Source organism: Arvicola amphibius, chromosome 1 (assembly GCF_903992535.2).
Source record: "Arvicola amphibius chromosome 1, mArvAmp1.2, whole genome shotgun sequence".
Classification (NCBI taxonomy): domain Eukaryota; kingdom Metazoa; phylum Chordata; class Mammalia; order Rodentia; family Cricetidae; genus Arvicola; species Arvicola amphibius.
In genome coordinates, this window is record NC_052047.1 from 176,870,014 (window position 1) to 176,897,622 (window position 27,609).

Sequence of the window (27,609 nt, forward strand, 5' to 3'; positions counted from 1 at the left end):
TTAATAGTGCATCAAAGCAGGTTTCTTCAAAATGATTGAGAAGTGACTGTGAATTAACTTCTAGCCCAGGGCACTACTGGTCCACACTGAACAGGAAGTTAAGGAAATATCTAGTGGAGAAGTGTTAGTTGGACTTGGACAAGAACCTACTTCACCCCACCTTGTCCCAGAAAAACGAAGTGTCCTACATGAGAAGATAGTTTTCATCCAGGTGAAGCAATTAATGTGTCTTAAACATCATATCAGAGTTCCAGAGTGTCCTCAGAGTAGAAATGGGTACAGGATATTAACCACAAAGTGATGGGCATTCCAATTCCAGTAGAACCCCTGTCTGTTAAGGTAGATATATCAAATCGGTTATGGTCTGATGGTATTCAATACTTTATGTTGATTCTCCATGTTCTGACTGTAGGCTCACCCAGTAATCTAATTTGCGGAAAGAGCTCACATTTACCAAGAGCTTACACGCCACCAAACACTATAAAACAGTAATTACATTTGGTCCCCACAACAACTGAGTAAGGTAGATACCTTTTTAAAACTCTCTTACACTCAGGTGCAGAATAAATCATCTGCCTAATGGCAGGAGTGAGTGGGGTTCAGGTGTGGACATCTGTGACAGGGTTGTCTGGAATGAACATGCTGTGTGCTTTTGCTTCCCTTCATGCACCTAACTCACATACTATTTGATTATGTCCTGTGACAGTAATTTATCCTTGGGGTTGATAAAGTACTTCTGATGATAGTGTAGTGGAGAGCCACATCCTAGAATGGGGGCTCCAACAGATTCTGTAAAGGAAGATGTTTGTGACCAACTTCTGCCCACCATGTGTCATTTGACCAGTGTTTCCCAGTTCTCTTTTGGCCATCCCAGTGTGAGAGTTTTGCTAAGTCTTAGGGTAATTGAATTTGTCCAAAAGGGAACCTGCAAATACCTTCTTTAAAAACTGTGTTCCAGTGTGTGCTATGCATCTTAATTTAGAGAACTTCTTCAAAAGCATGGGAGCCATCTCCCTGTTAATTTGTGTACCTGACCTTGTTCACACTTGAAGAATGGTAGAAGTAAATAATTCAGTTAGTAAGTTTTTGGATTTTTTTACTTAATGATGTTTATGATGAACTCCTGATAAATTAAAGATACCAAGTGGAAGAGGGTGTGGAATAGAGTCCTTGCTTAGCATGTTTGGGGCCCTGTGTTTATTCACCACACAGCAGCAACAATAAGATAAGATGTCTTTTTGAGGTCAGGGACTAAATACTCTGAATCCTAAAATACATTGCATTGTGCTTAGATGTTAAAAGGGGAAATTCAGATGCCACTTCTGCTATATGATTTAGGAAGCTGTGGGCAGCCTTCTTAGACTCTTTAGCCAATTGTTCATTTGTTGAAGGAGCATGGCCAGAGTCCGAAATGTAATCCATACAAAGATTTGAGCCCAGAGCCTGGCATCTGGCTAGTGCTCGGCAAGTTTTAACATTGCCACTGAAGTGCTTTTCCACCTGGCTTATCTGGTGAGCTGAACTCTTTGTGCCCCGGCTGGTTCATGTAGTTGTGTCCACATCTCTAGAGTGACTGGTGACAAAGACTTGGTGTTCTCCATAGTCTTACCAGAAACTGGGACCTTTTTAATATCATTCAGAGGTCAGTTAAGTTAGCCAGAACAGCTGAGCATTTCTTTAAGGTAAAGTGTGCTTTATTGCTAGTCTAGACTTCAGTTCATAAACTAAGACTCAAAGATAATTTCCTAGTGAAGAAAGTTTTTAAGCATTAGAAACCGTATCACCATTTCATGTTTTTCCATTGTCATTGAACTTTGGGCCTGGATTTCCTCAAGCTCTAATTTATGTAATATAAACATGGTTTTTTAGCACCTTATAAAAGCCAGATGAGAGATATATTTATTTCCTAGAGTTTTGTTTTTAAAGAAAAAAAATAAATGTTTTAAAAGGCCATCTTATTTATGTAGTATACTAAAAGAGATCGAATTCCACAAGTTGACTTATGTATAGCTCCCAAATTAATGAATAAGGTAGTCTCATTCTGTTTTATAGATCAGTGGGGAGTTAGCAGCAAGAGATCTGTCATGTGAATATACATTGGTTATGAAATAAACTCTGGATTTTCATGTGCTGTCATGGTGTTAGACTGTTTGTCCTCTGTTCACATTCTTCATGTATGGGTTCAAATACTGCTGCATAGGTTGTGTGAAAAATCAGATTATTAGATTGTATTAATGTATCTAATTCAGTGTGTACCAACTTTGGCAAACCTCTCCAAAAGTATTTATGTTGCAATTCATAACAATAGCAAAATTACAGTTATGAAGTAGCAAGGAAAATAATTTTATGAGGAATGGTATATTAAAGGGTTGCAACATTAGAAATGTTGAGAACCCCTGAATTGATATGTTGAATTGCTTGTCAATACACACATGTATGAATATACACATGTATTCATAGAAGTTGAAAAATATATACATATTTAGGATAATGGGCGATATGTAATTCATCTATCAGTGCTGTTGACAGCAATCCAGCCATCACCAAGTCATTTGAACATTGAGGAATACTAGGATAGCAATCCAGCCATCACCAAGTTATTTGAACATTGAGGAATACTAGGATAGAAAGAGTGTTTGCTCTACATCTTAAATTTTATTTTTAAGCTTATTTTAAAATTTTAATAATTTTTAAGGCTAATTCTGAGCTTTAACCTCTAGAAGTGTTCCAGTTCATGTCATAAAGCCTGCATTTTGGTCTTAGTGCTGCCATCCATAGAACAGACCCACAGAAACCTTTTGTTTTTCATTTGCAGACCTGAATAAAATACTGTATTCTCAAATGTCCCTATGGAAAATAAACTGACTTCTTGATGGGAGTTTCTGTCTATTTACAGTACTCTTCAGTAGAAATAACTGTAATCCACAATAGGCATGGTGGCTCATGCCTGTTATCCCAGCTCCTCGGTCACTTAGGCAGGGGAAAGGCATGTTCATAATGTGCTTGAGCTATACATTTTGTAACATGAGTGGCTGGCTTGTTGGGATATTTGTCCTGCCCAGTAAACCACAACTGTTTAGCCCCAAAGAAAATCACACATAGGTCTCCATAAATTATAAGCTGATTGGCCCATTAGCTCTAGCCTCTCACTGGCTAACTCTCACATCTTGATTAACCCATTATTCTGATCCATGTGGCTCAGTACCTTATTTCAATGGGGCAGATCACATCCTGCTGCTTTGGTGGTCTGGGCCGGAGTGGGAGGAATCAACTTCCTCCTTCCCAGAATTCTCCTGTTCTCCTTGCATCATTTCTACTTCCTGTTTGGTTTTCCCACCTATACTTCCTGCCTGGCCAGTCAGCATTTATTTAAAACATGATTGACAGAATACAGACAATTCTCCCGTACTACAGTAACTTCAAGAACACTCTGAGCTACTGAGACTCCGTCTCTAACATTTTAAACAAGGCTGGGGAAGAGTGGTGGAACACATGCCTGCCATGAACAAGGCCCTGGATTTAGTTCTTAATCGTCCCCAACAAGTACTCAACATGTGTAACTAAATAATATCTAGTATGAGCACAGGGCCAAAAAGATGGTGCAGTGCTGAAGATCATTGACTGCTTACTCTTCCAGGGGATCCAGATTCTACTGACAGCACCAGTATGTTGACTCAAAACCATCTATAAATGTAACTCCAGGGGGCTGGAGAGATGGCTCAGTGGTTAAGAGCATTGCCTGCTCTTCCAAAGGTCCTGAGTTCAATTCCCAGCAACCACATGGTGGCTCACAACCATCTGTAATGAGGTCTGGTGCCCTCTTCTGGCCTGCAGGCATACACAGATAGAATACTGTATACATAATGAATAAATAAATACTTTTTTAAAAAGTAACTCCAGTTCCAGGGAATCTAATGCCATCTGGTCTCTGAGGGCACTGCACACATGTGCACAGACATACATTCAGACAAAAACAACCATCTGCACAAAATAGTAAAAGTTAAACAGAATATCTCATAGCCACATTTAAAAGAAACAAGTTTAATATTTAACTCAATATATTTAAAATAATTGTCATTCAAATTTGTAATAATATAAAAATCATTGAGGTTATTTTTATATTGAATATTTTAAATCTAGTGTGTATTTACAGTTGCAGTACATCTCAACCACATTCCAAGTGCTCAGTAACAGCTTGTGACCTGTGACTACCATATTGAACAATCCAGTTCTGGAATTTAGATAAGTATTCCTCATCAGCGTTCAGGTACTGGTACTGCCTTGGCCACAAGCAGCTCACACATCTCATTTTTAGAACTCTGTGTACCTTTGACTGCTGCAGCCTTATGTCCCTTTGATCAGATAACTTAGATTAGCACTGATGTCCCTGGGAGGATAGGGTCTTACCCTTCGTGTCTTGGCTGGCCTGATGAGGATTTGCTCTGGGCATGGTATGTGCCTGTGTTTGGTCAAGGTTGGTAGACAAAAATGGATTGCTGAATTCATTAATGTGATAAGACTTTTGAACCACAAGAATCAGAGCTCCAGGTCAATTTTAGCAGTATTAGGCTTTGCCAAAATACCCTTTAGTCCTGTTTCTTATCTGTCTCATTCTCCACTTAAATTTCAGTTATCCAGTGGCTCTGGGAAAGAGTACATACCAGGAATTGTCTAAAGGAATCCTGTCTCTGTTTTAACAAGTCAGCCCTCTGAGACATTATTTTGACTTTTGAACAAGCATTTGAAAACCCCTTTGGAATCTAGGTGTGGTGGTGTTTACATGTAATCCAGGAGGGCTGGAAGCAGGAGAATCAAGAATAATGAAATCATAGCCTGGGCTCCATGAGGCCCTGTATCAAACAAACAAACAAACAAAATTTATGCATTCTTTAGGTGTCAGGATATCTTGAAGAACAAGACAGATACTTCTGTATTATTATACATTGGGCTAACTTTTTATCTTAATTTTTAAACATGTTTTCTGATGTCTTTCATCTAGATTTCAGGAGAGTTATAGTGAAGAGGTTACTATCCTTGACTATTGGAAGAAAGAGAAAGATAGTATAGGACTTAAGTGCCTTCATCAAACCACACAGAAAGATCTGTTAAGATGTCACCTTGGGAGGCCCACCCTGACCAGTGCATCTAAACAACTGCCAGACATGGGGCTCTGCTCTCCTTCTTAAGACTACCACGTATCATTAACTGAAATTTGCATGCCTTTCTAAGCATAATACACACTCTTTAAGGATGGGGACTTCATGTTATTTATTCCTGCAGTGTCAGCTCCCAGTATAATACCTGATACTCAGTTCATTGAATAAATGAAAAATTAAATGAAATAAGTGATGTTATTTCCTATATATAATAAGTAATTATAAAATTAAATGCCTGGCAGAATTCCCCCTGTTGGTGCTCTAGTCAATGTGTGATATGCTTGAGTTTGCAGACCTAATCTCAGTGGTAGGAATCTTGGTCTTTGCTCTTGACCAGTCATTTAGATAAACTTCACTTCTGTCAGGGCACGTGGGCTATAAAGTGAGGGAACAGAGTAGCATGGAGGGCAATTGTAAAACGAAGGAAGGGTAGCAGTTCTATAGCCTGAGAAAATTTGATATAATATAGAGAAATAATCTGGGAAAGGGAATTACTGGGATAGGAATTGGATTGCAAGTTGCTCACATTTGTTTAAGGACACTTTTGGACAAAACAGTTGGCTTACTAGGTAACAGAAGCATAGGTAAAAGATAAAAGGAACTCATGGTCACAGAGATCAGTACTGTTGAGAGGAAGTGTGAGCTGTGTTGCCATATGGCTCCAAACGTCTATCCTTCATTTAGAATATTTATTTAGAATTCTAATTACCCTTGTCCATTTCTCAGCCATTATTCCGGTTCACCTCTTCTGCCTTTATGTTAACATGACAGCCATTTCCTATACTGTGTGCTTTGTCGCATCTGTGAGCACAACTTACCCTACTCTGCAAGGCCCAGACTCTGTCGTAATTGCTGCTTTGTCCCAGGAACCCCCCTGTTGGTGTAATTGGTCCGAGCATGTTGAAAGCTCTTCGGTGTTTTGGTTTTCCATTGCTGTGGATAAGCCCAGGGCCTCACAGACATGATGTGCCTTACATCATGAGCGCTACATGTCTCACCTCTCGAGTCTTACTAAGAACTGTTTATATTACAGTCAAAGAAACTTTTAGCAAAAGAAAAAAACGCAAAAGCAGTAATTTTTACTTGTCTCTGTCTTCTTTAAATGAGAAGGACCCTTTTTTATGTAAAATATACCAGTTTTTTAATGGGCTATGACTAGAGTGTATTTAGTTTTTAAATATATTAATAGCCACAATAAAAGTAAATTGGAATTGTCTTTTGATATTGTGGCAGTGGGCTTTGATTTCAGTTAGACTTTATTTCAGTTGGGTGTAATTTTAGAGTTTAATTTTAATCTACTGTCTTCTTTCTTCTTAGTCTGTAAGACCTGTATTGTCCAGCACTTTGAAGACAGCAATGATTGTCCGAGGTGTGGCAACCAAGTTCATGAAACAAATCCATTAGAAATGTTGAGGTAAAGAATATATTTCATAATTTGTCTGATTTTAATTAATTGTGCATATCTGTGATCTTTATCATTTATTATGCTATTTGAGCTTAAGGTAAGTCAGGCATTTAAAACATTTTACATCATTTTTAAATCTTTTAATAAAAGTTTGAAATAAGGTTACATAATTAGGAAATGTATCTGTAACTACAATGATAATATTTTCTTGGGCTTTTCAGAGTGACTTCAGTTATTTTCATATGCAGATGAACTAGGTTGGATAAATGTATTGGTAATAAAATTATTAGGAAGGAAATGGTAAGGAAAAAAAGTGTGCTGGGAGAAAAGAGATTGACAGGTGATGGTACCTAAGAAAGGAGGGATGATGTGAGGTCGTCAAGAAAGGATATGTGGAAGACAGACTGAGATGTAGCTGCAAGTAAGTCTCATTGAAAAGTGTGTGAATTAAGTGGAAGAAAGAACAGAATCAGTCCTTTTGCTTTGAGCCTATGTGGGAGTGTTGTAGTGTCATTTAAAACCTTAAGGAAGTGAGGTAGCTAAGGGGTGTTCTGTGTTGGGGTTTGATAAGAGAGTTTAACATACGTGGGTTAAAGGAGGTGGATGAATAATTGAGCATCTGTTGGAAATACAGACTAGAGTTAAGGTGTGAGCTGAACAACTACCCACATGTTAGTTTCAGGCCACAACAATCTATGAGGACTCTGGAAATATGGCCCCATGGAAAAACTGAAGGAAGGAAGATTGTAGGAGACTGACTGCCTGTTCATATCCCGGGTGCTCAGACCTGAATAATCACACAGAAACTATAATAATTACAACACTGTTTGGCTTATTAACTCAGGCTTCTTATTAAGTAACTCTTACATCGTAGAGTAACCCATTTCTACTAATCTGTGTATTGCCATGAGGTTGTTGGTAAAGGCTCTGGGGGTGTCTGTCTCCCTGACTCTCCCTACTCTCTCTATGTATCTCTTCTAGCCTGACTATATTCTGCTAAACCATTGGCCAAAACATTAAATTCATTAGCCAATAAAAACAACACTTACAGAAGGATTTTCCACATCAGAAGGTGGCATGTGAAGAGCAACAGGGAATTCTCAACTCCGGGTATCTCTGGGTGCTGCTTCCGGTGGATTTGACCAACCTCCCATCAGATGCATGTGCAAGGAAATTTGCTTCTGTACTGAGCATTCTGTTGTTGTTATCCCCAAACAATAAAATTAACTAATGCATTCACATTTTATTACTATATGCGCACTACAGCTTGTTTGAAGCTATAGAAAGATATGTGTTAGATAGGATGTCTGTGGTGTTTTATATGAAGGACCTGACTATCCAGATTTCGTGTCTGTGAAGTTCTAATTGGTATTAATAATGAAAACCCAGAGTCAGATATTAGGGGGTGAAAGCTGAAAGATCAAAGAAGCAGAGCAGCCATCCACTAGAGTTCTTACCTTTATGAAAATCCTTAGACTGAAGAGTCTGAGTTCCTGTCTCCTCCCGCATTATATTTCTCTCTCCACCTAGCTATATCACTTCCTGTTTCTTTCTACAGACCTCCAGACCTCTATGGTTAACTTGTGGCTAGCTCTGCCCTCTGATCTTCAGGCAAACTTTATTTGCTAGAGTACAAACAGGATATCACCACAGTCCTGGAACCTGCTGCCCAGCACTGGGGAATGACATTAGTTGGATAAAGAGAAATATTTAGGCACATAGAACAGACAGGAAACAATTTAGAAGGGAAAGGGAATTTTGGGGAATTGATGTTAAGTCATGCAGTCAGATTGCTGTGAAACTGTAGCAGTCATGGGGACCAATTATAGGGAGTTTGGGAAGGTAAAAGCAGCAAGTAACAGTTTGTAACAGAAATAACAGACTGTCCTCTTCAAATTTTTTCAGGTCGAAGGAAGATTTAAAAACAAATGTCTGTGTATGTGTCTGTGTGTGTCTGCCTCTGTCAGTCTCTGTGTGTGGTGTGTCTAGAGCAGTATGTGCAGAGTCCAGAAGAAGGCATTAAACCTGGAACTAGAGTTAGGGGCGGTTGTGAGCCATCTAATGTGGGTGCTTGGAACTGACCTCCAGTCCACTACAAGAGCATCAAGTACTCTTAACTGCTGAGCCATCTCTCCAGCTCCAGAAATAGCTTTAAAAGACACTTAAGTTAAGGAAGAGATTTTGCTCCTTTAGATGTTTGATGTCTGTAGAGAGTCATGCTGTTAAACAGTATGAAGATTAAGTAAGAGTGGGTGTTGTAGAAGCAGCAGGATGGGCTGAAGAAATAAAACCAGGAAAAATGTTATTATCAGGAAAAGAAAACCAGAAAAATGCCAAGATAGATAAATTTGCATCTATGGAGCTAGAATGGGCAAACTCTAAATTTCTCAGAAAATGAAATGGAGAGCATTCATTTTTAGAAAAGAACCAGCATTGTAGGGATTTGAAGAATGGGAGCATTAACTATTGCTACATGACGAATCACCTCTAAATTAATGCTTCAGATGGCAAGCATTCCTTTCTTCTCACGATTGGAATGGGTTAGTGAGCATTCTGGCCTTTCTTTGCTTATTCCTGCTCTTTCAGTTAACTGCTGTGTTCTGCCATGTGTTGGGGTGGACTGCCTGCTGATGCAGTGATCTAGGGCTGTCTCAGCAGGGCAGTGGAGCACTCCCCTAGCTGCTGTACCTGGAGCAGAAATGCACTGCCTCGTAAGATCTAGGCTGGGTCCAAGCTCAGTATTATTTGTCCCACAGTCTTTTAGGTCTAAGCAATTTTCCAGGGTAGTCCCTATTCTTGGGATTGGGAATTCTCAGAGATCTAGGCTCCACATCTTGATCAAGTGAAGAATGGCAAAGGCATGTTCAGAGGGTGTAACTGTAGAGAAGGCTGGGAACTTTGGGGCTATTCTCCCCCCCCCCCCCCCCCCCCCCGCCACTAGTATACCACCAAGGGAAGTGCTCCATGTGAGGGCAGCACTGGTGCAGTGGGAGTGCTGTGTGTGAGGGCAGCACTGGTGTAGGAAGTAAAAAGTAAGAAATCTCAACCATTTGCATATTGGATTTTGATATCTTTATTGTTTATCCCCACCCCCACTCCTGAAGGTTGGATAATACATTGGAGGAAATTATATTTAAGCTGGTACCTGGACTACGAGAACGTAAGTTGCCATTTGGTTTCTACTGTGAAATCAGTTTTTCTGTTAAAGATTTCATCCTCCATGGTTTTCATTTTTTCCCCTTCAAATTAGAAGAACTTCAGCGTGAATTGGAATTTTGGAAGAAAAATAAACCTCAAGAAAATGGACAAGGTAACTCTATATGTGTGTTCTTGAAAGCTTCTGTCATTGTTATATTGGTGGAATAGTGTCTTTCTGCACTCACAATTCTCTTGTGCAAGACTCATGGAGCCCTTCATGAGATAGTATCTAAATCATGCGCATCTGCGTGACTCCAGTTGAAGGCAATTGGAGAGAGGAAAGTGGGCTTTGGGAGGAGAAAGAAAAGAGAGGAAAGAGAACTGACTAGGTGATTGTACCAGGAGTTTCAGGCCAGAAATATCCAAAGAAAAAATCTTAGTGTGCCCTTCAGCCATAAGGGCATTGAAATAATCTTAGTGTGCACCTCAATTGTGAGGGCATTTTAGTTTTACTTCACTTATAAAAGCACTTTAATAGGAGACAAAAATGAAATGTGGCTAAGAGCCAAGTCAGGGTTTGCTGTGCTCTGAGACTGTGGAAGGAACACAGGTGGAAGACTGACAGGTCAGGCTTAGGTCTTGGATCTGTCAACAAGTGTGTCTGCTCATCAAGGTGTCCCCATCACTAGGCCACGTGTCCGTGTTTCTTCTCTGGGACCTAGGTGATAATTAATGATTTCAGCAGGGCCTGGAGAGAACTCATTGGCTAAAGAACATGCCTCCAAAGCATGAGGACCTGAGTTTGATCCGCAGAACTGCATGGAAGAGTGAGGCGTGGGCCAGCAGAATACAGACACCTGATATCTAAGTTCAGCCCTTCAAGGTGACAGGAGAGACTGACTTGGAGATCTGTCCTTTGACATTCCATGTGCGCTTGAACACACCATGTTTAAAAGTCGGCACAAGGAAGGCAGAGCTAGGCCAGTCTCTGGGGCTTGCTGACAGCCAATCCACCTAATCAGAGAGTTCCAGGCCAGGGAGAGACCCCATCTCAAACAGAGAAGTGGATAGCACCCGAGAAGAGCATCCAAGATTGAGTCCTGGCCTCCATAAACACATGCATAAAACATGCACACACACGCACATGTTAAAACATGCACACACGCACACACATGTGCAGATTTCCACACAGTAACAGTGATTTCAGCAAATCACTGAGAATGAACTGTTTGTATATTATCTATACAAAGGGATTTGTAAATTATAAAGTAATATCATTCTTCATGTTTTTAAACACAAGGCTTCATCCAGGATGTCTTAATACCATCAAAGTGGCCCTGTGTATTTGTGAACTTAGTCTCCTGTCCTTGATTTTCTCAAAAAGCCATTGAATTCTCAAAGTTTCATAAAATCAGTGCCATTTCAGATGGACCAGGAAATGCTGGATCTCTTTCTTATTTATAATGGGAATAATGGTTCTAGTAGTTTACTTAACTGCAGAACTAACCCCTCAGCTGGGGAGCTTTGATAGTTGAGTAAGATGAGGCACAGGGCTGTTTATACATAGCAGCAAAACGAAAGATGGTGAAATGACCAAACCAAATGTTTGTTTTACCTGTGTACAATATACTCAGACAGCCTGACGTTTAAAAAAATAAGTATTCCAGTTTTTACTAACACAGAGGCGCATGGAATTGCCGTCAGAATTATAGAATAGGTTTAAGCTATGCTTTGTATGTGAGGGTTATACACAAAATAAGAATTTTATCTCCCTTTCCCCATTTTCTCCTTTTCAAAATATTTTTGGATTTGGTCTTTAATTTGGATTGGGAGGGCACTTTTCATTGAGCTAGATGTTTGGGTCATAAAAGACAGTGTCTGTACATAGGTTCTATATACATACCCACTTTTGTAAGGTACAAGGTAAGGCTTTTACTGTTAAACAACTTAGCCCCTCATTGGTAGAGAGACTTTTTAAGTGTAATTATTGGCTAGTTGATTTTTCATATTTAACTTAGGTAGATAGATTTCATCTGGAAAAGTTTCCTGAATCTTACGTGGCCACGTATTTCATTTACTTACCCATCCTGTATTTGCCCTTTCCTGTACCCTGGCACCATACTGCTGAGAATGGTGACTCTGGGTATGTGCTGCTTTCTCATTACTGTCATAAAATACTTAACAAGAAGCAGCCAGGGGATGGGAAGAGAAGGAAGGTGGATTAGTCTGTGGCTGGCATGTCAAGAACACAATACATCATGGCAGGGAAGGCATGGGATCAAGAGCAGGGGACTCATTTGCATTGAATCCATTGTCACAAAGAAGAGAACAGGAAGTGGAGCTGAGCAATAAAACTTTAAGACCCACTCTTCCTCCAGCAAGGCTCTACCTCCTAAAGGTTTCATCACCTCCCACGGGAGCCTGTGGAGGTGATATCCTGTTTAGACTTCATGCCCTTCGATCGTGTTGTTGTTGCCTCAGGCCTAGCAATGCATGTCTGAAACATTGTTCAGGGTATTCCATAAATGCATTGATAAATACAATAACATGCAAGTAACATTTTAAATAAATTTTGTTACGTGTAGCATTCATATTTTCTTAATGGAATTTTAACATGTTGAGTGACTACAAAGCATGTTTTTAAAAATCTAATTCTCATTTTTCTCTGGCTGGTTTTATGAACTATTTGTAATTCAGAGAATTTAGAGAGACTATAATTTGAAAGTCAATACTTGAAAGTTAAATATAATTTGAAAGTTATTTAATTCTAACATATCTGTTAATTGAATTTGGAAGTATTTGGTATCCTCTTTGACTTCTAAAGTGGCCTAATCACCAGTTGCAGTCTTTTATACCAAATACAATTAATCCAGAATCTTTTCATTTGTATTTTCCAATATACCTAGAAATCTTACACTGTTAAGTTTCTGATGGCCTTCGATGAATATTCTGTTGTTGAGTATGCTGGAGGGTTTTAAAAAGTATTAACATTATTGATTATTCCTCAGACCAGTTAGGAAGTATTTTAGGTTGGTTATTGTTTTCTTGAGTACCATATTGTTATTGACTCTCAACTCTGGGTGACATAGACTTTGTTTCAATTATACAGATGACATTTCAAAGGTTGATAAATCTAAAGCAGATGAAGAAGGAGATGAAAACCAAGATGATAAAGACTATCATAGAAGTGACCCACAAATTGCTATCTGTCTGGATTGTTTACGAAATAATGGGCAGTCAGGGGACAATGTAGTAAAGGTGAGTGAGCAAATTTCACTGTTAATTTTTGATAAAATTTCCAGCTCATCAAAATTGATTTCTTTCGTGTTTTTTGTTAATGTAGTGCAACTGAATGCCGTTCTCTACAATCCCATACCTGGGAGTGACCAAGACCTTGCTTTCCTAGCCCCTTGTCATCCTGCTGCAACCATCCCAGGCCAATGCCACCATCTAGTGGCTAATTTTTTAAATGCAGCAGCCAACTTAGACTGGTTATTTCATTCAAGCTGTGTCTCCAACCTTTTTATTAATTATCTTTATATTTATTTTAAACTAAGTTTTATGTGTGTAGGTGTTTTGCCTCTGTGTATGCTGTGCACCATGTGCATGCCTTGTGCCAGCGGAAGCCATCAGAGGATGTCTCCTGGAGTTACAGGTGGTTGTGAGCTGCCATGTGGGTGCTGGGAATTGAACCTGGGTCCTCTGGAAGAGCACTGGTGCCATCTCTGTTGCCCTAAATGATATTCTTCAGTCGTTTACTTTTATTTGAAACTCTATAAGCCTCTAATGCCATCACTAATATATTTCATTAATAAAATAGTAGGTTTTGAAGTAAAATTGTTAGAGTGCTTATGAACTGATCAAATCCTTGAAGAATTTATTTTTGCATAGTGCTCATGTCTCATCCTGTTTCCTGTGTCTGAACATTAAGCTATCTCTTAAAGGATGATTTAATTTAAATTTAAAAAGGACCAATTATTTAAGAAGTTAAAGTCACACTTGTTAATTCTCTAACTCTATGATTTAGTTTTATAAATCATAAAACTAAAGAAATGAGAGGAAAACATAAAGCATTTGGGCTTAAAAGCACAGAACTGACTTTTTTTGTTCTTACAAAGCTCCACAAAACTGAAGAACCGTTGAGTTGTCTCCTAGAACCGCAGGCCCTCAGCGCTCAGGAGGGACCACTGCAGATCTTGTATTTAGTCTTTTTTTTTTTTTTTTGGTTTTTCGAGACAGGGTTTCTCTGTGGCTTTGGAGCCTGTCCTGGAACTAGCTCTTGTAGACCAGGCTGGTCTCGAACTCACAGAGATCCGCCTGCCTCTGCCTCCCGAGTGCTGGGATTAAAGGCGTGCGCCACCACCGCCCGGCTTTGTATTTAGTCTTTTAACTCCTCAGAAGCAAAAGGAGACAGGATCTGGGGCCTTCATTTTATCAGCCTCTGACAGCTGCTGGTCCACTTCCGCCTCTGAAGTAGCTGAGTCGGGGCACTTGAGACCCAGGCACTCACACTGTGGCCTCAGAGCAAACAGCTTAGAAGGAGGGGACATTTCTGAATTCTGTCCTATCTGACCTGAGTTGCACAACAGGACACAGTAAGGTGTTTGTGCCGTGGGGACAGAAGGTAACATTCTTGAAACAAAACAGTCTTTTTCTATGTGGTATTTCTTCAGATACGCAGATATTCCCAAAATAGTGATCCTTTATAGACATCTGAGCAGGGTAGGGTTAGACGTGGACCTCCCCCACCCCTGGCAGTCTCCTGTGAGCTCTGGCTGTAGCACAATGCTTCCATTTTCCACATGTCAGGAAGGAGACAGTGAGAAGGCCAGCTCCTAGCTCCTCTCCACATCTTGTCTTCCACCCAGCACCCTCCTGTGGTGCCCGCGGCTCTCCTCTTTACATGTCTGTACAGCAGTTCTCAGGTGCGCGCAACCAGCAAGCAGAGCCAGTTTAATTTGACGTCATTATAAAGGGTTTCTAGAGAAAATGCTTGTTATTTATTTTATGAGTTTTCCAAGTCAGCTTTCACGTAATACAGATTGGAATTTTGTTAGATTTGTCAGACTTTACTGAATTAAGAATTCTAGAAACATTGTTTTGCCTTGTCTTAAAAATGTTCCTGTAACTATTTTGACGTCACTGAGGTATCGTTGACTTGTAGAGGGTTGGACACTGATGTGAGGAGTGGTTGGATGGTGGAGGGCTCTGCTCAAGCTTAAGACTGAATCAGAACCACCATCTTCATGTAAAACGAGACGCATGAAGGCATACAGTGCTTAGTGATGTATAGAGAAGTGCAGTGGCCCATGCCTAGGGAAAGCTTTTCCTCAACCCACAGCCCACACTGCACAGCTGCAGGTGCTGAGGCGTGCTGTGGGCAGAGCAGTGCCTCTCTGCTCTGCCCAGAGTTCTCGCAAGTCTTCTGTGAAAGTACTGCTCTGCAGCTATTTACAGCTCTGCACTGTGCTAAACAAGTGTCCCTACCATTTAATAAAATACTGACATCTTTGTGGCCTTTTCTTAAACTATTTTTTTATTTTAAAAAATTGTTGAGAAAAAAAAAACAAATTGTCTACTTGACAGGATTTTGCTAATTCACATACTAATGCATTCTTGGAGAATGTCATGCACATAAACAATGACTAAGAACATTTTCACTTAAAAGAATTAAAAGTTTTGGGTTTTGTTTTACATTTTGAAAATCCTTAAGCATATAGTGAAAATCATGCCTTTGTTTTTGGTTTGGTACAGTTTGTTTTGGGGTGGTCTTAACGAGACTTGCAACCCGGTGAAAGTCAAAACTTAAATCCTGCCTCAGCCTCTGAATGGTGGGATTACGAACATATGCTTCCATGCCTGAGAATGCCTAAGGTTTTAGTCAAAGCAGATCAGAGTGTTTATTTTGTAATTTGTTTCCTGTAGGGTCTCATGAAGAAATTCATTCGATGTTCTACACGAGTCACTGTAGGAACTATTAAAAAGTTTCTAAGTTTAAAACTAAAACTTCCAAGTTCTTACGAGGTAAGTAAAATAATATCTAATTGTGATTGTTTTGATGATTCTTATCTTTAGTAAAATTCTAGCAAAAGAAGTAAAATAAGGATATATTAAATTTTTGTAGAGACTGGTAATTTTTATTATAATGATAAATAGAATAAGAGTATAATGTTTATATAATATTTTATGACAACATATCCCAAGCAAATCACATTAATGCATTTGTAACTAAAGGAGATATTTGTCAAATTTTTATTAAATACTCCCAAAATATATCTAGCTAAATGAGTTTTCCTTTTTATAATGTCAGCATGCTCTAAGATGTGTCACTTTTTAAAATTGTTTGTTTTACTGCCTAACCACTTTATACATTTATCTGGGGAATTTGAGTTGCTTTCCTACCCACTCCCCTTTCTCATCACCCCTCTGCTTGGAACCCTTCTCAGTACACTTTACTCCTATTTTTGTGCCTTTTTTTGTTTGTGTTCCATTAAATTTAATAAGAACTCCTTGCTTGAGCCTGGGTAAGAGGCTATTTATTGGAACAAGCACATCTTATACTGGCTACACCATGACCCCTTCTCCCAAGCAACCATGAATTGCCGATAGTTCCTCAGCATAGGATGGGGCTTCGTGGACTCCTCTCCCATCTGTGATGAGATGATGCTCTGCCCAGCCTCGTGCAGGTCTTGTGTTGTTAACTAGCTGCAAGAAGTCCGTTGGTGCGGAGGCTATGTCATATCCAGAAAAGCCCTTTCTGCTGCCCCTCTCCCCATCCTCTTACAAAGTCTTTCTTTGATGTCCCCTGAGCCTTGGAGGACAAAGTGCAAATCTCAGGAGGCAAACAGGAGGTGGATCTGAAGTATGGGCAGGCTCCCTATCCTCTAGTGGTGATCTGGAGCAGGGACCAAAATACAGGCTCACTCTATTAAGATGTGTGACTTCTTATGAGACTGTAAGTCCCTTTAATAGGTCTCTTCTTAAAAGAGAACTGAAGTGTGATGGGATTTAAGCACAGACCTTGACAGGAAGGAGTCTGAGGAAGCATCTGATCTTGAACCCAATGGAAATGTCTGCCATGATAATGACTAGTCGAGGTGACATTTTTTTTTTATTAGTTTGGTTCTGTGGCTTTTAAAAACTTCCAGACATGGGCTAGAGAGATTACGCAGCAGTTAAGAGCACTGACTCTTTTTCCAGAGGACCCAGGTTCAATTCCCAGTCCAACTCACAACTGTCTGTAACTCTAAGATCTGACATCCTCACACAAGCAAAACACCAATGCACATAAAATAAAAATAAATCATTTGTAAACATAAAAGATAACAATTTATAGATAGCTATGGTGAAAAGTATACAATGAAATTTTCTTACTGTATTGTTTATCTGTTTTCATGCAAAATACCATGTATAGTTTTACTTCTCTAAAGTCTGGTTTGCTGAGTTTTCTTTTTCTTTTCTTTGGTTTTTCAAGACAGGGTTTCTCTGTGGCTTTGGAGCCTGTCCTGGAACTAGCTCTTATAGACCAGGCTGGCCCCGAGAGTTAATTTTCTTATCTTCAGGAAGTTACTAGAGCTAAGAAAACTATTCTTTGTCTTCTGCCATGTACTATGACCTTAGTTTTTAAATAATTCCTTATCTATCCCAATCAAGGAACTTGTCCTTTGCTTTCTTTAAGACATAGATTGGTCTTACACTTTTTTTGCTGCCCAGCATGCAGCGCTGTGATTTAATGAAATGTCTTAAACGTCCATAGCAGCGTTACTAACTGGGACAGGGTACTTGAGCTGATGACTGTGGGTGCAGCCTGCCTGATTAGTAATTGCACTTTTACATCTTTGCTTAGGAATTTGTTTTACAGACAGGATAAGAGAGGATAATTTTAAGAATTAATACAAAAACTGAAAAATTTCAAAATTTATATATCACCACAAATCATTAAAATATCAATAATTTAGTTCATATATCTAATATAATTGGGACTAAATTTTGTGTTAGTCTTCAAGTTAAAAATTGTAGTCTTTGTTTAGATAGATACAGATTTGTTTAAGACTCCTTTCCCCTCCACACTTGAAATAAAATCTTAACCAGTTTCTTTTATTAGAAACTAAAGGACTGAGACATCTCTTTTATAGGACCTTTGATGAACATAGATTATATATTCTTTTTTGAATTATAAACCACACACAAGGTTCTTGTGGCATTTCGAAGCTTGGTTTCCTCAAACAGGAGGGGGAGGTTTTTTACATAGACTTTGTTTTGACATTTCATACAAGGTGAGAAGAGGATCCACAAGTACACCCGAGAGGCCAGGTAGCCTGGAGCACAGGTCTGTGCCACAGGTGTAATGCCCAGTCTCTTTGATCCCATGATAGCACAGAGCACAGGTGTGTGAAGCAGGTGTAATGCCCAGTCTCTGATCCCATGATAGCCCAGAGCACAGGAGTAATGCCTCATATTCCCCATCTCTTTGACACCATCCCCCCTCTGCTAAGGAGAATGTGAAACTCCTTTACATCCCAGGAACTTCAGAGGATTTTGAGTAGTGAATTTAGAACGAGTTTGCTACATGTCTGCACTCTACATGTTTCTATACACTTGCTACACTCTTCTCATTCAGTAAGAAGTAGTCCCATGTTTACAGAATAAAACCTGTAGGATTGCAGAAACATGAATCAAGATGGTTGGTATTGTATTTCTAAACTGTATCAACATGAGATGTGGTTGTGTAGCTCAAGATAAATGTTTTATCTAGTTCTGTACTATTGTCATTCTGTGGGAGAGTGGTTTTAATAAAAAAAAGTCAGTGTTCTTTTATAACTGGTACTTTTATGTTGGTATAACTGAGTCTTTTAAAATTTGAAAATACATAAAAGTGTGAGTTCAGGTTTTCTTTGGACTGACCTATTTTAATTATCTTTTTAAAGTTGGACGTGCTGTGCAATGGTGAAATTATGGGAAAGGATCATACTATGGAGTTCATCTATATGACAAGATGGCGACTAAGAGGAGAAAATGTAAACTGCTTTTCTATTTACCTATGTGTATATTTAGTTATATATCATTATGTAGTTAAATTTAATAGTATCATTAAGGAGCTTTAAGAAATTAATTTGGGAAAGAGAAAAAACTGGATCCTCTTTATTCCTAGGCACCTAAAATTTGGTCCAAGTACAAGATCAGTGACTATGTTAAATATTTTGAAGGTGAGTTTTTAAGTCCAGGAGTAAATACATTCAGGATTGTGCTAGGCTGAGGGCAGAGGTGTCGTGTACTTTCTAAATCCTTGTGTCTACTAGAAATGTGAGTGAATGAAGTGGGGACAGACACACTCTTTTCTGCCCTCATAGCCCTGGGGCTGTGGTGGAGAGAAGAGGTGGGTAGGATTTGATACTCACTGAAAGTATAAAGTCGGATTTAAGGATAACTGCATTAGCAGAGGTTTCTGATCTAGGAGTAGATTGTTGTGCCTTTGACCCTAGTGATGAGGGAGAAATTGTTCACAGGAGAAAACCTAAGGTCAATCCTTCCCCCCAAAACTGGTTTTTGTGTGTGTGTTTTAAGTATTTTTGGTTATGTTTTAAAAAATAAAAATAAAAAACCTCTTTGAGTCACCTGAGCCAGGAATGTTAGGGAAATGTGTGAGGCTCTCTGCATGCTGTATTCCAAGTCTGTCTGGGAGTAAGGAGCACTATTGTGAACAATGCTACCAGAGATTCCCCTGATCTGCATACATAAATACACCTAAGATTGATTAGAAAGCTGCACTGCTCAACACCCAAGCTTACCCATGAAGCATTAAGAGTGTGGTTTTCATAGTACAGTATGTCATACATTATCACTATAATGTTTCTACCAGGTTTTATTGCACTTTCTTATGAATATGTTATTTATGAGATACAGCACACAGTTGAGTTGTTGCCTCACACAGTATAGGTAATGTAGCGTTTACCATCAGCGATGGTGACTCTTTCAGTAATTCAGAGGTATGATGACATGGCATTTAAGTAACATCGGTTGAACTGTTAGAAAACATCAAAAATCCTTGTACAATTATAGTGCTTAAGATATTTGTCTACTTTTTTAGAAGAAAATGTGATGATATGATAATATTGAAGCATCTAAAATTCTTAAATCAAGATTTTTGTTGTATTCCTATCTGGTTTTCTCATGGATCTTTGTGAAGCTCAGTAGTCTAGTCAATGGCAAAAATGTTCTCAAGACCTGGAAGAAAATTTACATTCTAGTGTGAGTCTCTTGCTAGTGGTGTGTCCTTGAAGAAGACAACAGACTACTTTAGGGTTCATCACATAAATAAAATCTGCCTTGTTTGTAGGCTTTATGGTTTCATGGGATCCTTAAGCCTGAAATGTTTCAGGTACAGGTACACACTGCAGAGGGTAAGTTTTCACTGTTAGAAGCAAATACTCCAATTCTACAGTAACAGTCCTGAAGTAAAAAGTAATTCTGTCTTTCTTTGCTAGTTCAGTGAGCATTTCAGCATGTGAGTGCTAGAACTCATCATTGGGAATAGGCCAGACTACAGGTTAAAGGTCACCTCTCCTACGGCTCACCTGTCTGTGACAAGTGCTCTCCTGAAAATTGCCCATGGTATCCATTTGTATGTGCCTGGGGGTGGGGGGGGGGGACTGTTTTGAATGAAGATTTTACTATTTAGCTCAAGCTGGCCTGGAGCTCACTATAGCACAGGCTAACCTCAGACTAATATTCTCCTGCCTCTGCCTCATTAGAAGCATGGGCCATCAAGCTCAGCATTGCTAGTTATTTTAATGTCAAAGCATGAAAGGATTAACTCATACAAGCTTTTTGCTAACAGATTGCCAACTAAATTAGTCTTTATGTAATTACATTTCTGACCACACCGTTCTGAGGTTTCAGGTTTTTAGTTTTATTAGAAAAGATGACTCTAGGTGGCTTCTATTCTTCTCCTCATAATGAATTATTTTAAAATATCTTTATCCTTACGAACTAAAACAAATACCTGGTCAAACAGCTGCTATATCTTTTATAGTTCATAACAGTATTTTTTGTTTGGCAATTGTTAACTTTTGATGCTGGAGTTGATCTGTTGCTGACTCGTAGGATGACAGTAGTGTGTCTTAAATCTTGGTACAAACACAAATGCTCTAGGGATGATGGTAAAGTACAGTTCTGCTCAGTAGGCTTGGGGCAGCCCTGAGTCATTTCTAGAAGACTCTACTCATGTGTGAACACCTGAATCTTTAGAGAAATTTTGGGAGACATGATCAGTGGCCAGGTTTCTTCTGTGACTTCTACAAGTTGAGAGTATGGAATTAAAGATTCATGTTTCAGTCAGGGGTTTACTCAGTTGTCTAATGTTACCAACAATCTAGTATTTCTCTTCATAATGCCAGTGCCAGTGGTCATAAGTTTTCTGAGACAAATAGAATCATATATATTGCTAGCAAGTTTATTCTCATTTGATATGTCTTATAGAAAACCATTGCATTTTGAAGTTATTTCTTAAAATATTGATACAATTCAGTTTGCAGTACTAGCATAGTTTAATTAGCTATTTTGGTGGGCATTAGTTTTTTTTAGTTTTAACATTTCAAGCAGTGCTGTATATAGTACAAGGCATGTATTTCTGCAAATGAACATGTATTTCTGCAAATGAACAAGCATATCCATTGCCTAGATTGCTAGGTTTTCAGTGGACTAAGTTTCACAGTGTGAGAGGTTGTTAGTTCTTAGAAAAAGGTTTCACAAGTTCTAGTTGTACCAGCAATGTACAAGAGGCCCACTTGCTGACTTCTTGATGCTCATATTAGCAACATAACGTCTTTGTGGGTGTTCATATTGCCCTTTTAATCATGAGTTTGTCGTCTTCTGGTTGACTTCTGGGAACTGCTTGTGTGTTCTGAACACTTTTTGCTATGTATGCTGAAGCTTTCTTTTTCTCCCAGTTGTGTTCTGCCTCCCAATTTTTTCTCAGTTTTTGGGATCCTTAAAATTGTGACAGTACCTGTGCAGGAAAATTTAGCAAGAACTAATATTATGTGCTAAAATAACTTAGCAGAATGCCTAGTCTAATAAATGTAAAAAAAGTAACAGTGTCTCCGTTAAACTGCGTTATGATCTTCATCCACTCTCCCTCCACTCCATGAGAGCTACTGTCAGCATCTGTCTGTTCATCTTCAGCTTCCATCACCGGACCGGACCAGACCCGTGTTCTTCCTGCTCACTGTCTGGCTAGACTAGCTGCCTTTGCCCAAATGTTCTTCCTGCAGCCTCAGCCACTTCAGCACCATGCCTGCCTCTCATTGCTTGATTTGCAATTTCTGGCAGTTTTGGGGGAAAAAAATCTGTTTTAACTGATACCAAAGAGATTAATAGGAAAAAAAAATCAAGAAATCACTTCTTTCTATCTTAACTCTCTATTCTTACTGAATGGTTTTTGCAACTTGCACAATCAGACAAAATGTGGTAGGTTAGAGCTTGAGGACCCATCTGAGCCAGAAAAGGACAGGAATGGAGGCTGTCCTGAGAGCATGACAATGAGCATGGTGCATAATAAAGGACCAGCTCCCGAAAACCCGGTGACGTTTATTATTTTACAAAGTCAGCTTTGGGAAGTTAAACTTTTCCTGATTAATTTAAATTTGTTTAATTTTTCAGCTTTTTTTTACATTTAATTTTTTCCATTTGGAAGAATATACTGCGTTACATATGTGCATAACTTAAAAGTTAGTTGCATAACTATTAAGATTGCAAACGTGTGCATCAAACAGACTCAAGGAGCTCATCAGAGCTGTTAAAACAGGCGTGGGGATTAAGACTCTAACCTAAGTAGTATGAAAAAGTAAAAGGGCAATGGCTCAGTCCCTCAGAGGTTGATGGAGTTCCCTGTCCCTCAGTTCTGATCTTAAGTAATGTTCTCAGAGTAGCTGAAGAAGAGGCCTAGGAGAGATCAATCTCAGGAACAGGTGGGAGAAAGATGGTACCCACTCTGTACTAAGAGAAGAAAGATGATGGTGCCCTCTGTACTAAGAGATGAGTATGCCTCAGAAACTAGCAATTGAAAATGAAATGAAAGGGATAGGATACCATCTTGATAGGTTTAGAATATTATAAACAAACAAATTATTTAAAACGTGCATAGCTAAATGTTAAAATTACTTAACACTAAAATTTACCAATCACCAGGTTATTAAATATTTCCCCTCAAAAAAAAAAAAACCCACCATTCCTCAATGTTTATTTAAATTTCTCCTGTTGGCACTTACTTTTGACATTAAACTACTTTAAATAACAAGTTTTAAATGTGTCCTGTTATGGATGCCTCTTATCTGATGAGTTCATCTCCTCCGCAGTTTGGCTGTATGAACTGCTCAACCTCGCAAGTCTGCTCTCAGGATGGCACTTTGTATCAGGTAAGAGGCACTCATGGCAGTACACATGACCATCACAGTGCCCTGTGCTTACCACTCCCATCCCAAACTCAAGTTCTCAGCAATTTTTAAAGTCTTTCCAAAATTAATAACAAGTATCCCATTATTTTATTTCTCCCAAATTAACCATTTTACTTAACTAAAAATAAAATAGTGTGTAACAACTATTTATGAATCAGGAATTTCTAATAATCATTTATTTCATCCCCTGAGAAATCTCTAATCTTTCCTATATTGAGATGAAATGTCAAATTGATTGACTCTAAATAGGGCTAGGACTGCCGGGCCCACCTAACTGCTGCTCTGGCTACCACAGAGGAGTATGAGTTCACTTGTAACACACAAGGAGTTTAAACTTGTGTCTAAGAAAAACTTTTTTGTCTAAGAAAAACACATTTTAGAAATTTGGGGAATTTGGGCTGGAGAGATGACTCAGCAAAACCAGTTTTGATTCCCAGAGCCCACATCAGGTGGCTTATAACTACCTATAACTCTGGCTCTAGGGTTTCTGAGACCCTCACTAATATGCACATGCCCGCACACATACATATATTTAAAGGTAAATATTTTTAAATGGAAAACAGAAGAGTGTACAATACAATAAGGCATAAATATTATATTACTAAATGCAGAGATAACATGGTCAGTCTTAATCTCGTGGATAAGTTGTAGTATTTCTTTAAAATAATGCATTGACCTTTTCCCCAGTAATTAAGAAAATCATCAGTCTAGTTCCTAGTAGTCAATAACTAGTAAACTTCAGTGTTGCAGTTTTAAGGTTGAGACAAATTAGTTTATGTTGTGTCTTAAAAGAATACTTGTAAAGTCACTAAGCAGAAACTTTAATGAGCAGCATATCTAGAATTTTGCTCTTTTGGTTAATGCTTTGATTATGGGAATCTCAATTCATTAAAATATGAGCTTTTTGATACATAATTTTTTTTAGGAATGGAGTAACCTGACATACTTCTAAATGGGCTTAAGAGCAAGCCACCCAGAAAGGAAGCTGTTCTTTCTTTGTGCAAATTAGGACCAGGGCTGAGCAAACAATTTAGTTGATATAGTGAGATTGGCAGGGGTGATAAGTCATGGTGATAACCTCATCTGTATTATAACCCATGGTCTATCACTTCCATTGATGTTGGTCTCCTGAGAGATGAAGTTGCTCTTTAGCTCTGATGCCAAGTGTAGGACATCGGAATAAGACAAATCTTCACCCACACACTCACTTCTTTTTCCTCAACGCTTCATTGTGGGTAACAATCTTGTAAGAAAATTAAATCTTGGATTTAAATTTTCCCAAAATCATTTCATAAAGGGAGCGTCAATATGATAGTAAAACTTGACAGTGGATACAGTTAGACTAGTACCAAGCGGCTGGCAAGGTGGCACAGGCATTAAGCGTGCATGTTTGTCTTGCAGAAGACCAGCCTTGAGTTCCTAGTACCCACATCAGGTGGCTCCAGAGAATGGATTCCTCCCTGGACAATTTGGGCACCTGTATTCACATAAGCACAGACCCATACATATACACCTAGTTTAAAAATAAAAATAAAATCTTTTGAAAACTAGAACCAAATCTCACTTTGAATATAAGTGCAAAGATATTACTAAATAATGTACAAAAATGTACTAAAGGGATAAAACCAAGGCCTGGTAGAATTTTTATCAGAAATGCAAGAATAGCTTAATATTATAGAGACAAAGACAAATAACAAGCTAGTATATCACATGATACTCGAAAATGAAAATCAGTAAATGCTGAAAAGATTTGATAAAATCCAGGGTTAGTACTCATTTTCCTACTACTTAGTTTGAAAATTGAAAACTGAAGTAATTACTTCAAAGAAATCCTTTACCTAGATTTATCAATTAATATTTCACATTTTCTGTCTCCTCTTTGTCTTCTTGTATGTATCTTAGGTTTTTTTCTTAAAAATAAAACTGTTAAAAATAAGTATAAGGACAGGTGATTACAGACTTTTTTTAATCAGTATATATTTCCTCAACAAAGAGCTACTCATGAATATCCCGAGTTCGTTTCACACACACAGACTGTAAATAGCATCTTAGATGTCATGATGTGCACGAAGTTAAATGTAACTCTGCATACTTTTACAATATCTTGTTTAACTAAACAAAGTTAAACTCATGCAAATCAGGAACTAGGTGTTTCCGGTCAGTCACATTTTCAGGTAAGCTATGAATGAGACATGGTCACTGCCACCTGCATGCAACAGTGCATTAGAACACTGAGAGCTCAAGTCAGGTGCTGACCTACACATGCATGAGCAGAGAGAACTGCTCCAGGATAAGCTCTTGTCCAGGAGCCTCCGATTGCAGTGGTTCCAAAAGCTGAGGCAGAAATGTTCTTTAAAAATAGCTGTTGAGCATTGTAAGTATGCTTGGGGGTATTCTTCTAGCCCTGGGGCTATAGACATAAACATCAGACATGACTTTTTACTCATAGAACAATTAGACAAAAACAAAAAGGAAATTTTAGTGTCCGAGGGAAACTAAGTAGATATAGATGTCTTGGTAACATATTTGTTTTGCAGGCGTGAGGACCTGTATTCAATCCCAGAACCCATATAAAACTGGGCAGGTATATATTTAACCCCAGTCCTCTGGAGGCAGAGACAGGTGGATTCTTGTGGCTCCCTAGCCAGCAAGTCTTACCTAGTTGGCTAGCTCCAGGTGAATGACAGTCCCTGTCTCAAAAAATAAGGGGGACAGTCCTAGAGGAACCATATTCATGATTACTTTTAGCCTCCACAAATGTGCATACACAGAGAGAGATGAACATGCACCCCCCCCCCCAGACACACACACACACATGGGAATATTTTGTACAGTAAGATAACAAAAGAAAAAATTCTTAGACAGGGTAGGTTTTGATCGTGAGGAAGACATGGCCATATGAGTATAAATACAGAACACTTAAAGCCAGAACACACAGTGGCCTTGAGAAACAGGTGTGTCTCGCCAGTCAGGACCTCCAAGGAAGCCCTCCCTGGCATCGGAGCAGACAGTAGAGGGCATGGTTGGAAATGCACATTCAAAGAGGATGCAGATCAGGGACTCTTCGTTAATTGCACTAAGACTGCAGCAAGGCACTTCAACTTAAATCTCAGATTATACACAGATACATACTCTTGATGGATCAAAACAATAAATGCTAAAAATGGTAATGTAAAACGCGAAGAAGAAAACATAGGTAAATGATTTTTTAGCAGAGACAATCTTTCACACTTTACCTTTAAAAATTAAAGGGGACAAATCATGACTTAACTATTAATATTGAAAAGTACAAGGCAGAAATCTAATAAATTTTGCAGTATCTGACAGGAAATGGTTTAATGACATTAGACATAACAACTACTATATATCTGTAGGCAAAAAAACTTCCCTTGATTGGACAAGCTATAGAAAAGAAATATAATTGACAAAATATAGATGTAATTAACTTTTTAGAAGTCAAGAAATAATGTAAAAATAATATTTTATGTTTGTTAAATTGCCTAATTAAAAGGGGAAAGAAATGTCAGGAATTTGCACATTTCAGTAAAATTATTAGACTTCATGTGTCCGCAGAACAAACACAAGTTTTGGGGGAATGGAGAGAAAAAAAAGGGATCTTAGCCCAAAACAGAAAATGTCAGCCATTGACAATCAAGCTATTTTACTTCTGTGTCTCTTTTTCACCTCCAATAGAATTGTTGCTGGACTCTATAAAATGAACGTATTCTGAAACGGGTAAATTTTAATTGCAGGAGTCAATCAGGAATAGAAAGTAAAGTTCGAAAGGCTGTAATAAGGGTAAGCTGGGGGGTAGAGAGGAATAGAATGGGGCTTAATAAAGTTAAATAAGGTGACTGTCAGTAGCCTCAAAAAAATCTGACAGCTTCAGAAATAGAGAACTTTGTCTCAACTACTTAGTTCTAAGCTGGTTCTGTAAGACCAGAGCAAAACTTAAGGTGAGTACAAGTAAACAGAATTAAAAAGCAGAATAAGGCTAAGACTGTTGGAACCTTGCAAATCCGAGACTTGTATGCCAGCACATACAGAAATCAGAAACAGCACTTGCTTAGTCTTCAGCTGAGAACAAGGCCCATGGCATCTTCCCCCACTCCCTTGTCCTGTCCTAGCTGTTCTTAGGACATAGCAGAATTGAGTCTCTGTGTGTGACATTCATGTAAGTGCTGGAAGGGCATCTCAGGATTGCAGAATCTCAGTCTGCCCTTTTTTTCTGTATTAAAGAATACAGTGCTTTCTACTGAAGGCTTTGCACCTACCTGTCCTGAGGTAGCAGAACATTGGTCAGTGGCCATCTCATCCTTTTGTTGATTCTTTGATAGTTAGCTCATTGAATCTCACTAAAAAGTGAAAACCTGCAAGTTTTAGAACAGGAAAATTGTCAGTTCTGCAGACTGCTTTCTAATGATTTGTTGGTTCTCTATGGTAATGAGGTGAAGGT

At 38.7% G+C, this 27,609-nt stretch overlaps 1 protein-coding gene across 6 annotated transcripts in view; it reads left to right on the plus strand.

Annotated features, from left to right (window-relative positions):
* The window catches only part of Pcgf5 (polycomb group ring finger 5), a 119,672-nt gene that overhangs the window by 86,167 nt on the left and 5,896 nt on the right, over positions 1-27,609 (plus strand). For 2 of the 6 annotated variants that reach the window (XM_038326154.1, XM_038326163.1), the window contains exons 3-10: positions 6,474-6,570; positions 9,666-9,721; positions 9,812-9,871; positions 12,809-12,957; positions 15,625-15,723; positions 18,627-18,716; positions 18,851-18,905; positions 23,055-23,114. In XM_038326154.1, the coding sequence (XP_038182082.1) occupies positions 6,474-6,570; positions 9,666-9,721; positions 9,812-9,871; positions 12,809-12,957; positions 15,625-15,723; positions 18,627-18,716; positions 18,851-18,905; positions 23,055-23,114 (666 nt within the window). The other 4 variants (XM_038326193.1, XM_038326183.1, XM_038326173.1 and 1 more) reach the window with 4 other exon arrangements.